The 13,755-nt window shown below is 40.7% G+C and overlaps 1 protein-coding gene across 1 annotated transcript; it reads left to right on the top strand.

Moving 5' to 3' along the window:
• The first annotated feature begins 761 nt into the window (after positions 1-761).
• On the top strand, positions 762-11,985 carry LOC146524263 (endothelin receptor type B-like). Its single transcript, XM_085175438.1, has 9 exons — positions 762-933; positions 4,094-4,599; positions 5,668-5,780; positions 5,866-6,070; positions 8,328-8,477; positions 8,818-8,951; positions 9,040-9,148; positions 9,236-9,308; positions 9,418-11,985. Exons 2-9 carry the CDS (start codon positions 4,213-4,215, stop codon positions 9,522-9,524), a joined length of 1,278 nt encoding a protein of 425 aa, XP_085031564.1. The 5' UTR covers positions 762-933; positions 4,094-4,212; the 3' UTR covers positions 9,525-11,985.
• The last annotated feature ends 1,770 nt before the right edge of the window (positions 11,986-13,755 follow it).

Raw genomic sequence — 13,755 nt, 5'->3', positions numbered from 1 at the left:
ACATTTTTATAACAGCATATGTGTCACTGTTGCAACTGCTCACCCTCAATAGCCGAGTTCAGTTACAACGCTAACTTCCTCCATTTGAATAAATCATGTGAATATTTTTCATTTCGTGTGTAATCATCTTTCAGTCATGTGGGCAGTAAGATAAATAATACGTTCTTTATTTGACCCATTTTGGGGGAAATTATCATATTACAGCAGTTAAAGTAATGATAAAAGATTTTACGGGGGCAGCTGTGGCGAAAGGTTGGTGGTTCAGTCCCTGGTTCCTCTAGCCTGCATGTGGAAGAAAGGCAAGTTTCCCCTGATACAACCATTGGAGTGTGAGTGTGTGGATGAATGTTATCTTTAAAAAAAAGTATCAGTGTGTTTGTGAATGAATGAATGCCATATGCCATCCCATAGGTGGTCCAGGTGAATCAGTGTTTTAATAACTGAGATATATTTGGTGCAACCCACCTCAGTTTTCCCCTGGAGATGGAGTCGATTATTCTGAAGAGGTTCATCAGTGGAGAACGGCTGAAGGCAAAAAAGATTCCCATAAAACAAGCAAACAGCAAAGGAAAGGTCATATATTACACATTTATTATTTCTGCGTTATCAGCTGGAACAATCCGATACGCTTTTCATCTGCAGTATTGAAAAGATGTATTTCAAAAGTCTTCCTGAATTCATCCTGACAACACAATGGAAAGGATGGCTGTGTCTGATTGGCTGCTTTCGCAACCTCCCGGCTTGGGTATTTAACCCCCTCGACTTGTCGGGAGGCTGCTCAGAGCGCAGGCGGAGCAGGGAGGGGAGGTTTTACGCACAGCTAAGCACGGTGTGATCTCTGAACGCCAGGAACTCACACAAACAGCATCGGGCCAATCAGAGGAATATTGATCTAAAACGTTGAGTTTGAGCACATCATAACAGCGCGGTCCGGTAAGTCGAGTGAAGCTGGTATTAATGTAATAATTAACATTTGATTCAATTTAAATTTGGAGAGGCAACAACAAATGTATGTTATGTTATACTAGACTCCAATCTATCTATCTATCTATCTATCTATCTATCTATCTATCTATCTATCTATCTATCTATCTATCTATCTATCTATCTATCTATCTGCAGTTTTGTGTATTTATTAACTGCTCTTGTGCGTCTGCTACTGCATTCTCCGGGCTTTTTGAAGTTTGCGCTTTGCATGCCAAATATGTTTTGTTGCCATGTCATAGAGTTTTATATTTACTGCTTTGAACCCCATTCAGTCCTTTGTGCCGGACTTGGTGAATGCTTTAACCTACTTTCAGCCTATCCTCTGATGCTCCTGCATGATCGTGTAGTTTTCGGACAGCTGCAGAGCTGAAAACGAGCGGCTTGTGCGCCGCATCACCAACTGATCTCAGGCTGCGACCTTTGTCGCTTCCAGAACCTGCAAGCGCGCAGGCTTTGTCTTTAAAATGTGTGGCATGAATGCATCACAACACCATCAAAAGAGTAAAGCTTTGAAGAGCTTTTCCTTCTTGCTAGACAGGATTTATCGGATGTTTTCACCCTGGAGATCCTGCAGGGCACTGTCGGAGAAACATTTAACACTTTAATAGTGATTTTTTTAAAAGGAGGCTGTTTAACTATTACCTAAATTCAGGTTCGGTGGATTTGGAAACATTTGGAAGCATTGGTTTTTATCCCCTCACATCCATGTAAAACGGCACTGTGATGATGTGCACTGGATGTTTGACATTGCGCTTCTAAACAGCAGTGACAACGTGACGAAGTTCAACAAATATTCCCATAAACTTTACTTATGCGGGATTTGTTTGCTCGGTTATACAAGCTCCCGAGCTTTTTGTCTAAAAATACAGTTTTAAGGTTTAAAATGCATAACTTTCAGCGGCTGTATTCTGCCGCCGGGAATCATTTCAGTCATAAATGCATGCGAAGCTTTATCTGATTGTTGCACTTATATTGCCAACTAATTATCTAGCCAGCGCTATAAAATTAATGATAAAATGAAGCCACCTCCTTTCCACAGCTTGGGATCAAAACCACATGTTGCTTTCAACAGTCCCATTTATTGTGTGCTGCTCAGATAATTCAAAATGTGAAGATCGCAAGAAAATGAAGACAGTTTGATGTCATTTCCTCACATCATGGACATCCTGGAAATTTATGCTGAGAATAAATGCTTCCTAAAATCTTTCTGCCATCTCTTACTTTGAGGTCACTCTCATGACTTTTGCCCTCTCCTTCATTGTAGCTCAGATACCCCCCTCCTTCATTCTGGCTCTCCCTTTCCTGTGCATTCCTCCCTATTTTATTGTCCTTCCAAACTGTACGGTAGGTCAAGTTGTCAGTTTTCTCCTGTCCTGGCCTCTTGTGTCTTCCTGCATTTCATTGTTTTTTAAAAACACAGTTTTAAACACTTCTCTGAGCTCCCACCTTCAGCCCCCACGCACAGGCATACACTATCTGACCACCGCAATATCCCTTCCACTGCTGCTCAGCTGGTTGCCAACGTTCCCCCTCCCTCTCTCTCAACCTCTTCAGATGTGGAGCCAGCAGAGCTAAAGGTTGGAGATGGTCTCTAAAGCCAAATCTATTAGATTAAGAGGATCCGGCCAGTTAAAACTCAGGTTTCCAATTAAATCAGACAATTCTGCTCTAACATAGCCTAATGAGCTGCCATGTTACACAACACAAAGGGATCATTCACATGACCGAGACATACGTTTGGACGATGGCCACATTTTTCAAAACTGATTTCTTGTGATATGTGTGTGACCCATGTGATTTTCTGTCTTTGTGTGTGAGAACAGAACCAACTAGTGTTTTTCAGTCAAATGCATTTATGAATAGCAGTTGTCTTTGAGCGAGTGTGTGTGTGTGTATGTGCTCAAGCGTATGTTGCTTCTTTTAGTGCATCTGCATTAAATTTTGCAAATGCAAGTGTATTCTGACATGATTATTTAAAAGTGACCCTGTGTGTCTGCAAATTGTTGCCTTTCCAAACCATCATGTCAAAGAGGTTTGCTCATCTGCGCCAAGATGAAGATTGTACCCATGCGTGTGTGAGTGTGTCTGTGTGGTGTGTGAGCGTGTGTGTACGTCTTCACCCCGATAGCGTGTCTCTATAGACGCGGTTGTATTCGTCAATCAGCCCATTTATCCCTCCATGCTCCAGGCCATTCTGAGGGTGTGTGTGTGTGGTGGGGGGGCATGATTCTTGGGAGGGCTCATAGCCAAGTTAGAGTCCTCTTTGAGTGAAAGAAAGAATCTATGTCAGAGCGCACGGGACACACAAACACTGTTTTCATCAATATTTCATCCCTCCTGCTCCCTTTGTTCACCAGCCTTTATTTTACAGCTTCTTTTTCATCGCACAAAAACGCTGCTTTGATGATGTGTTTAATATACGTGCACATGTACTCAGTTAAATATATTGTGACGCCTGTTGATTCAAGAGCAAATTGTTTACTAAGGATTGTGCTTGAAATGTTTGCTTTGTTTTATAATTACTTAGACCTCAGGATCAAGCGACAATAGGCTGGCTCATTGGTGTGGGGATGATTTTGCTCTTAGTTGATCCATGAACATACTGCAGGGGTCGCTGAGATTGTGAAACAGGTTTCTTTTTTTTAATTTCTTCAAAAAAAAAAATTTCACCATAAACCAAAGCACAGGAGAAATTTAAATTTGCACCTGGTGATGTTGGTCATGCTCAGAGGGGCATGATTACCTGTAGTAAACTTTTTAATAATCCATTCAGTAGTTATTTTTATAATTATTTTGTACAGAACTGTAAATGTGAACCCCAAGTTGAAAAATCACAGGATCAGCAACAAGTACATATTTTATAGGGTAAACAAAAACACAGACGTGCTTTTGGCGTTCTAGATGAATCAAAAGTCATCCTCTTCAAACCATAAATATCTTTTTATGCGCCCTGAGAATCGAACATTTGTTAGAAATACTTTAGTCCAAAGCGGTGAACTCACCATCGTTGCTGGTTTTCACCTCAGCATGCATCCTGGAAGGCTTGTCTTCATTTCACACATGCAGCAATTTTTCTGTTTTGATGGTTGAACTATTTTCTCTGCAGGACAACTTGGACTCAGACGTTGCCAGCTGTGGAGCAAGGCCCAGTGGGTGGATGCGTGTGTGTGCCTTAAGTGTGTGTTTTCTTACTTCTGTGCACCTTTGGGTGAGGCTTCTGTGAAGATGAGGGCCATCACACTGCTGTGTCTTCTGATGGTTGCGGAGGCTGCAGCCTCCAGGTTCGTCCGTGACTCCCAAAGTGGGCTTGAAGCTTTAGAACCCGCCAACAACAACGCATCAGTTGTTCTTCCACCCTCGCAGCCGGGCCGACCACGGAGCTCGCACCCTCCCATGTGCATAAAACCCACAGAGATCAAGCAAGCCTTCAAATATGTGAACACCATCATATCCTGCCTGATCTTTGTCGTGGGAATCATTGGCAACTCAACACTGCTCAGGATCATATATAAGAACAAATGTATGAGGAATGGACCCAATGTACTCATTGGCAGCTTGGCACTGGGAGACCTGTTATATATTGTCATCGCCATCCCCATCAATGTGTACAAGGTAACCAGATTTATACTATGTGTCTTTATGATTCTTTTCATAGTTTAACATAGACTGTATATAAAAGATGGACATAGCTACATTACCCACTGGTTGCTGGATTACCCCTCTGCCAGCTTTGAATATGTTTATCTGTTGTTTTTTGTGGCTTCATTATGGAGTTTGTCACTTTTATGTGATCTCTGTCTCTCAGGTCTTTAATTCAGAAACTGTTTGCTCTGTTAAAATCACACAGTTATATCTTTGAATAAAATTCAATTCACTGTTAATACAAGTGAAAGTTTCGCATGACAAAGTCTTCATTAAACAATTTAGCCGACTTACACAATATGTAAAAACTTAATATTGATTCAGTTTATTACCAAAGCTGAGGATGCATCTCATTTAGTATTACTTCAAGCTAAAGCAGTTTACATTGCCTAAAATGTAAACCTGATAAATAAATCAGGTTTATTTATTGCTTTGTAAGATTTGATGTTGCAGACTTGTCTACCTAAAACTTCAAGGGATTGTCAAACCCATAAAAAGGCAGATGTAAAGTGTTATGCTAGGTTTTTCATAGAAATGTCTTTATTCACTTGCACTATCCAATGGTCAGAGATTTTAGTGCAGCCAGACAATCCCAGCCTGCAAGAGCTTATAAAACCAAAAAACAATATTCGAAAAATTTTTGTGGGAGTATTAAGATGCATTTCAACAGCATGATTTAATGAAGAAACATTTTGAGTGCGAAGGCTTTACAACCTCTGATAGATTAGCGATTAGTATAGATTGCTGTGAGCAGCTGAAAAATATAAAGTCCCTTCTGATATTCAGATCTGTGGCCATAATTTGTTGTTACACACGCTGTCCTGACCCTGAGCAGAACTTATTACCCCTGGGAGATGGACTTGGCAGTCACGAGGAACATGCTGTTGTTGCTTTTGGCATTAGAAGCTGTATTAATGAAAGAAGACACGAGGAAAGAAGGACCCCTAAATGGACCTCAAAGAGGTCTGCCCGCATGTTTACACAGGTGAACTTCTTACATTTACAAAACTCTCTCCTCTCCGTCTCTTTTTCCTGCAGCTGTTAGCCGAGGACTGGCCATTTGGCGTGTACGTCTGTAAGCTGATGCCGTTCATCCAGAAAGCGTCGGTGGGAATCACCGTCCTCAGCTTGTGCGCACTCAGTATCGACCGGTGAGTACACCACTACTCCACACACATACATAGACACTGACAAGTGTTAGTATTAAAAGCAGCTAATGGATGTTTCTGTTTATAGCTACCATGCAGTGACATCATGGAGCAGGGTGAAAGGGATGGGAATCCCACTGTGGAAAGCTGTGGAGGTGACACTGATCTGGTTGCTTGCTGTGGTGCTGGCAGTTCCCGAGGCGCTCGCATTCGACATGTTGGAGATACCATACAGAGGCACCAAGCTGAGGGTTTGCCTGTTGCATCCAGAACAGACCACAAGCTTTATGAAGGTAACCACCAGACTGTCACAGTCAAGTCAAAATTTACAGCATCACAAGGTAGAGGTCACCAGTAGGAGGTGGAAAAACTGCACAAGTACTTTTTATATAAACGTATTAAGGTCATAAGATGTTAGTTGTTGCAAAGGTGTCCTTTGCTACCTTCGGTTTCCCAATTTCCATCACTGTGCACAGAAATTAACAAGATATTGTTAAACTCTTCTACAGTAAATACAGAACTACATTTTGGCCTATATTCTTATTTCTGCAACATGATCACGTTGTCCACCATGTTAATTTAGGATGTCAGCTTGATAGCATTCTCTAAAAATCACTTAAACACTGGGCTAACAGCTGGCAATGATGACATTCTCATTAAAATGCAGGACACTTAACACAATAAATGGTAAATGGTAAATGGCCTGTATTTATATAGCGCCTTACTAGTCCCTAAGGACCCCAAAGCGCTTTACATATCCAGTCATCCACCCATTCACACACACATTCACACACTGGTGATGGCAAACTACATTGTAGCCACAGCCACCCTGGGGCGCACTGACAGAGGCGAGGCTGCCGGACACTGGCGCCACCGGGCCCTCTGTCTTGCCCAAGGACACAACGACTGAGACTGTCCAAGCCGGGGCTCGAACCGGCAACCTTCCGATTACAAGGCGAACTCCCAACTCTTGAGCCACGATCGCCCACAATAAATAACATACAAGCTCTTCCTCCCCTCACCCCCAGCCAGTAACAGCAGATGGCTCCCTGAGCCTGGTTCTGCTGGAGGTTTCTTCCTGTTAACGGGAGTTTTTTCATCCCACTGTCACCAAGTGCTTTGCTCATAGGAGGTCATGTGATTGTTGGATAGTTTTCTCTGTATTATTGTAGGATCTTTATCTTACAATATAAGGAGCCTTGAGACAACTATTGTTGCGATTTGGTACTAGTGTTTTGCTATAAACAGAATAAATTTGAGATATGCTAAACTAAGGGTGTCATAACATTATAATTTATACCATCAGTTTGCAAAACAGATGCTAAATAGCCTGAGAAATACGAAGTGTAGAAACAACAACATGTCTCAGGCATTTTACCTTCAGTACGAAAAAACTGTTGTAAATCGAAGAAATGCATCAGCACAGCTCCATGTGTTGATCACAGAACATCAGTTTGCCCGGAGAAGTCGTGTGTAATGTTTGTTGGCAAGAATGTGGTAAGAGTTATTCACATAATTTTAAACTCATCAAATCACACGACGACCCCTCTGCAGATAGGTGAAACTGCTGCAGCTGATCGGAGAGGAAATGTTTAAATGTTTGATGCTGCGGTCAAAGGTTCAGATTTTTCCTTTAATTTGTCTGCCGTCTGAACATCCGCCTTAGCTGAGGAAATATGAAAACCAGCAACATGGAAAAACTCCAAACAGCTGGATACTTACATCTTTCTGAGATATATGATCTAAACAACTTCAGTTTTGCAGAGAGGAGTTATGCATCAATTCAAAATGTTTGATAGGGATTATTAAACTTTCCCACAAACACATGGTCAAAGTTATCCAGCGTGTTGATTTGGATCTGTTAGGATTGGGCTGAGGGGGAATAAACCCCTTGGATTCTATACAGCTTGCACCTGATGTTACTTTTGAGTGAAAATGTCAACAGAATGGTTCTCTTCAAAGTAAAGTGCCTGGACAGCAATGATACAATTAGAGTGTTTCTTTAATCAGGCTCCTTTTATCACTCTGCCAGTAAGGTATTAGTGAAAGCAAAGAAATGCAATACAACACACTGCAGGCAAAACATGTCAAATTACTTTTTCACAGTTCATTGATAAAGCCACGCAGCAGGATCAAAATCACAAAGATATTTTGTTTCTTTTAAATCTGAAGGAAGGAACCACAGAGTTCAGTGGAAACAAAGCGGGAAGCTGGCTTTTAATGTGTCGTCATCGGTGAAAGGATTTGAATTATCTTATAAACCTACAATGTCAGCTTTGATCAATAGTCAGATTTAAGCTGATTATTGCTATGAATCAAGGTACTGTTTATTAGTCATAAGCCACTCCTCATTTCTTTGCAATCTCCAGGAAACCAGAGTTTCTGTTATTTTTTTTAAGTCCTCCAGGCTTTCTGAAGGTGAATACAAATGGACTTATGTACTTAGACCAAAGTTGCACTGTACCTGCCGCTTACAGGTTTAACATGACATTATCTTGAAAAATAGATATGTATTTTTTCCAGTACCCTTGTTTTGTTTTGTTTTCCCAGTTCTATAAGGAAGCGAAGGACTGGTGGCTGTTTGGCTTCTATTTCTGTTTCCCTCTGGTCTGCACGGGAATCTTCTACACTCTCATGTCCTGTGAGATGCTCAGCCGCAAAAAAGGCATGCGCATCGCACTCAATGACCACATGAAGCAGGTAGAGATGCAGATGGCAGCCATGCTGGGAACCATTACACTGATTAGCTTATGCAATGGCAATGTCTGCTATAATTTACAAGAATCACTTCTTCTCAGAGAGTACTGGTCACTCAAACTAATGACTAAATTCACTGGCACATTGGATCTTTATATTAGTTTGTGAAATACAGCTAACCAATGACAGCAAAAACTTTCTTTCTGTACACTTTCTTTCTGTACACTTTCTTTGCAAGCTCCTTTGACCACACATTACAGTAACCTGTGAATTGTGATTAGATCAAGAGCTGGGTATGGTCACCTTACTGTTCCTCTGATTTCTTTGTGTGCGTGTGCTGCAGAGGAGGGAAGTAGCAAAGACAGTGTTCTGCCTGGTGTTGATTTTTGCTTTCTGCTGGCTGCCCCTTCATCTCAGCCGTATTCTGAAGAAAACAGTCTATGAGGAGGATGACCCCGACCGCTGTGAGCTGCTCAGGTAGGCACGAAGATAGCCAATGCCATTGTTCTCCATTCTGAACCTTCCTGTAGTCTTGCATGTAAACCTTGGCTTTTTTATCTGTCAGTTTCCTGTTAGTGATGGATTACATTGGAATCAACATGGCCTCCATAAACTCCTGCATTAACCCGATTGCACTCTACTTTGTCAGCCAAAAGTTTAAAAACTGTTTCCAGGTATGCAATAAAATTACAAATGTGGTTTTACTAGAAAACCTATTTGTCAAAAGTCTAAACCTTATATATTTTTTTGCTGTTTCGTAGTCTTGCCTGTGTTGCTGGTGTTACAGAACATCTCATCTGGATGACCGAGGACGCTGGAAGGGCTCATGCCACGGTAACGGACTAGACCGCTCCAGCTCCCGTTCCAGTCAGAAATACACAAGCTCTTCATAAATGCAAACACACAGACACACTAATTGCACACCTCCTCCTGTACACACCAGTGCTCCCATCAGGGACAAACAGCAGTCTCAGTGCCGACAAACTGGCCTTCAGATCAGAGTCAGAAGGGGAACCTGGAGTCACTTCTACAGGACTCGCCGCCGACTGAAAGACTCAAAGATCAACCCCAAAATGCTGATGAAATAATGGAAGTGTGCCTCCTCAGGCTGTAATAGTAAATGCAAAAGCTTTGATGAAACCGATGCTACATAAACACGTTCATATTCCTACGCTGAGGCCTCTCTAGAGGACAACTCGGTGACACTAAAAATGCATTTATACAGAATGTTTATTCAAACCACTATGTAAATGTATGTACAGTATTATTTACATATAGAGTGCAAACTTACCATCATATTTAGCCTTAGTACTTTGTGTAGCTATGAATAAGCACTGAAAAACACTACCTGTTGAAGCTTTATTACCTCACGGGGAAAGCTAGAGGGAAACTGTGACCCTTAGTAATTTTACAATGTAGCTTCTATTTTTCTAAGAAAACAACACAAAGCACACGAAGAGCTTGTGTTACCTAAAGACGTGAGGTGTCCACATGTTATTATTGCCAAATATTTCACCTCTATCGGAGAGCAGTAATGTTTCTGTGGCTGGAAATTAGTCTGAAAATGCTTTATGAGAGCTGTTTAGGTAATACATTTCTGAGCCATGTAAAAGCTTTTTGGAAGGAAAAAGAAATTTGCTGGATAAGCTGTATGTAAGTGAATGATTTTAAAACTCACATAACAAGGGAAGGTTAAAAAGTTCCACTACACAGCCCATAAAAAGCTGAGGTCAGACATGACTTAAATGAGGCATCATGGACCTGTAACTTGTGCAGAGAGCAACCATCGACTTTTGTTTCAAACAGACTCAGCTTTTATGTTGAGGATCGTTACTAGGAATGACAGCTGGGTGCTCAGACCCAGAGACCAAACGGGAAATTGCAGTGGAAGAGCTTGCAGCTTTGAACGAGGAGTGTGACCAGGAGCACACATATTCTTCTTATTATCATTATTATCTATTTTTTAAACAGTAAATTAGTCTCCCAGGGTCAGACAGTCGAAGCAGGGCTGGGCTGTAATGTCCTGAGTAGGGTTTTCGCGATACTAGAATTCCGACACTCAGGAAAATACTCAATACCTGATGCTATTTCTAACACCACAGATGAAAAAATGACAAAATAGGCATACTTCTTTTAAAATATTAGAACAATGCTGGTTCATGCAAAGGATTGAACCACAGTCCTGTTCATTTTCTGTGCTTCTGTTGACTTAGTCCCACGTTTTTGTTGCTGAACAGAGTTTAAGAGGTAGGCTGCCAGTGAGAAATAAAACTGGGTTTTTTTTTACACAAACAACTGTGCCTTCGTGTTAAATTAACAGTCCATTAACTTTACAGACAGGCAGGACTGATAAAATCTGCTGCCTAGCTCCAAAATTACCGTTAATATTTCATTATTAGCCATAGCTGCTAGCTTAATGATAACAGACAACTAACGTGGGTTAGCTGCTAACAGTTAAATGGCTAATGCTAACATTTATGCCAGTCAGATTAATGTTTGTGTTAACTAAGTAATACTTAATGTGTTTGAAACAGGAGTTTTACTGACCTCTCAAACTTCCTCAGAAAGACAGGATAGAAGTCTTTTTTAAGATGCTTTGCGGAGTCTGTTGATGTGTTCAGCTGCTAGCGGGGGGAGGGGCCATGCTGCATGAATTTGTCTGACTAGACTTCTGTGGTGAGTCTTTGTAGAGCCTGCAAAGTCACCTGTGTAACTGACCAATGTCATTGCCAGCATTTGTGTATGTGCGAGTGCATTACATGTTAATTACCCCGTGGCTGTGTCTCTGTTTTATATGCCAGCCAACAGAAACAAACAAAACGCTTTTTGAAGAAAAATCTAATCTAATGTCATCTCACAATGAGAAGGATATAGGTAGCTGAAAGTAAAGTGAATACAAGCACTTAATAATCACATATAAATCTAATATAAAAACTCCCCCTCAGAAGGAACGCATTTATTCTGTATTCACAACATTGTCACTTGGGGAGAAAAAATTGCATGTTACAGTTCATTTTAAGAAAATGGGACAGTGCCAATATTAATAACACTCAGTCCAGTGATAAAGAAAAGCCCAGGATGAACCCATTTTATGTAGCGTGCTAATTTCAGTACAGTGTTTCTAAGATGTGGTTAGAAACACTTTCACTGTTCTCAGTAATCGTGAAATGTGCGTATTCTGAGAATCCAGACAACGTGTTTGAGGCCATTTGGAAGACTGAAATAGAGCACACTGAAATATGTTTATCATTTTAACGCTTGGACACAACATCAATCAAGTCAGCTGATCATGCAGTATGTGACTCATTAAAATCTATTTCTTGCCATTTTGAGCCTGCTTTTAGCTGCGTCTAAGTGATTGTACAACTTTGTAAGTTTCCTTTGTAAGTGGGACCAACAAGCTGAGACATGTCGGTAATTTGACCTGGACGATCAAGTTAAATGTTTATATCCCCTTATGTCTGAAATCACATTTATATTAGTATGCAGTAATAAATATCATTTTATAGCACTTGTGTTGTTTGAGGGTTTTTGTTTGAGTCATTACAGGTCAGTAGAGATGCAGTCACTAATTGACACATTACAACATGTTACATAAAGTAGAAAACAGTGAACAAAACAACCCGTCTTCTCTGTCAATAACAGCTTGTAGAAGCTTAAATGTGATATTATAAACATAATGCTTTCTTTTTCTCAGAAGAAGCTGCATTTGGTTTGCATTTGATATCACAGATCATAAAATGGCAACTTGTGAAACGTCTTGACTTTACTGCTGACAAATAGAGAAGCTGATTCCAAGAGGCGGGTCTTGTGGTGATTTACTGTAGACCGAATGTGAGAAAAAGATCTTAAACAACTGTTCACATTACAGATCTCTTTAATCCCACAAAACTGGCTGTTGTCAAAAAACAACATAGCTGAGTCCTGAGGTCAAACGGAGACGGCGCTGCACTGGATTCCTGGAACAACTGAATTAAAGAATTTAAGCATAAAATCCTCTATTGGCACGTTTACAAGGACTTTAAGGCAAATATTTAAAGATTAGAAAAATAATATTCACTTTATAGGACTTTCTGAGCTCCTACACCAGACACTTTGGAGAGTTCCAATATGTTCTACATAAACGTGGTATGGGCTGGAACTCCATCCCGCTTCTATTCAATTCTAAACTTCGTGACACTGACAAAACCACATCAACACTCAAAATTATTGTTTGTTAAGAGAATTATATATTCTTAGCAATGCTTCAGTGTCCCAGTGCTGCTGTCAGCAAACACATGTCCAAGTAAACAGTATTTAAAGTTTGTGACCATGTTTCATGTGGTTCTCTGTCATTATATGAGTTTCGTCTATTTTGCATTTGGGCATGACTGGCACATTAAACTGGGATTTCGAATTAAATCATTTTGAAAACCACAGCAGTGGCATCAATGCATTATTTCTCTATTAGTCATCCCACGTTACAGTGGTTATTGAGCACTTGTCTTTCTATAATTCTGCATAAAAATGACCTTGAAGATTAAAAGTTAAAAAATTTTCATGAAATTCAGGAAAAAAAATTCACAATTACACCTACATGGGATGGGGCAAAAGTTTAAGAATTTCTAGATTTAGTGGATAATTTAAAGGTAAAATTAGGAGACACATGTTATCAATCCATTGAATGAAAATTGGGCGTGGATGGTGGGTTTTTGATGTTTTTAAGTGAACAACAACAACAACATGACTGGAACAACAGGGATCTATCAAAGGCTGATCTTTACAAAACACATTTGAGGGAGTGGATCTGTCAGGGTTCCTGGGTCGGTGACCCAGTGTTTTCAGTTTTCCCACATCGATGTTTTCACTTCCTGTTTTTTTCCCGTGTCAGCTTGTCTCTCGTGTCATTAGTCAGATTATGTTCAGCTCTGTACTCACCTGTTTCCAATCATTGTCGTCATTCAACCTGTGTATTTAAGTTCCTCGGTTTCACCAGTTCTTTGTCGTGTCATTGATGTTCGTGTGATGTTGTCCTTCCCGTGTGTTCTCTTAGTTCAGTCAGCCATTCAGTGCTCCAGCCAGTCAGTGTCCGTTCACCCTCTGTTCATCCACTCCTTATAATAAACCTTCACCAGTCTTCACCTACCTGTGAGTCCTGCGTTTGGGTTTCTTCTTCCTCGCCTCCACACAACGCCTGACAGGATCGTAGTTGGTGTTGATGCTCATGCAGCTGGAAGAGGTTACAAAACCATCCCAGAAGAATTCGGACTCCACAAGTCCAATCAGTCAGACAGATGGTGTT

This window comes from Neolamprologus multifasciatus, chromosome 2 (assembly GCF_963576455.1).
Source record: "Neolamprologus multifasciatus chromosome 2, fNeoMul1.2, whole genome shotgun sequence".
Lineage (NCBI taxonomy): Eukaryota > Metazoa > Chordata > Actinopteri > Cichliformes > Cichlidae > Neolamprologus > Neolamprologus multifasciatus.
Note: the sequence above shows the minus strand (reverse complement) of the source record. Positions and strands in the feature narration are given on the sequence as shown.

Coding starts and splice junctions, on each gene's coding strand:
- LOC146524263 (XM_085175438.1), top strand. CDS start 4,213: ATGAGGGCCATCACACTGCTGTGTCTTCTGATGGTTGCGGAGGCTGCA. Junction 5,781..5,865: donor TGCGCACTCAGTATCGACCG/GTGAGTACACCA, acceptor TTCTGTTTATAG/CTACCATGCAGTGACATCAT. Junction 6,071..8,327: donor AGACCACAAGCTTTATGAAG/GTAACCACCAGA, acceptor TTGTTTTCCCAG/TTCTATAAGGAAGCGAAGGA.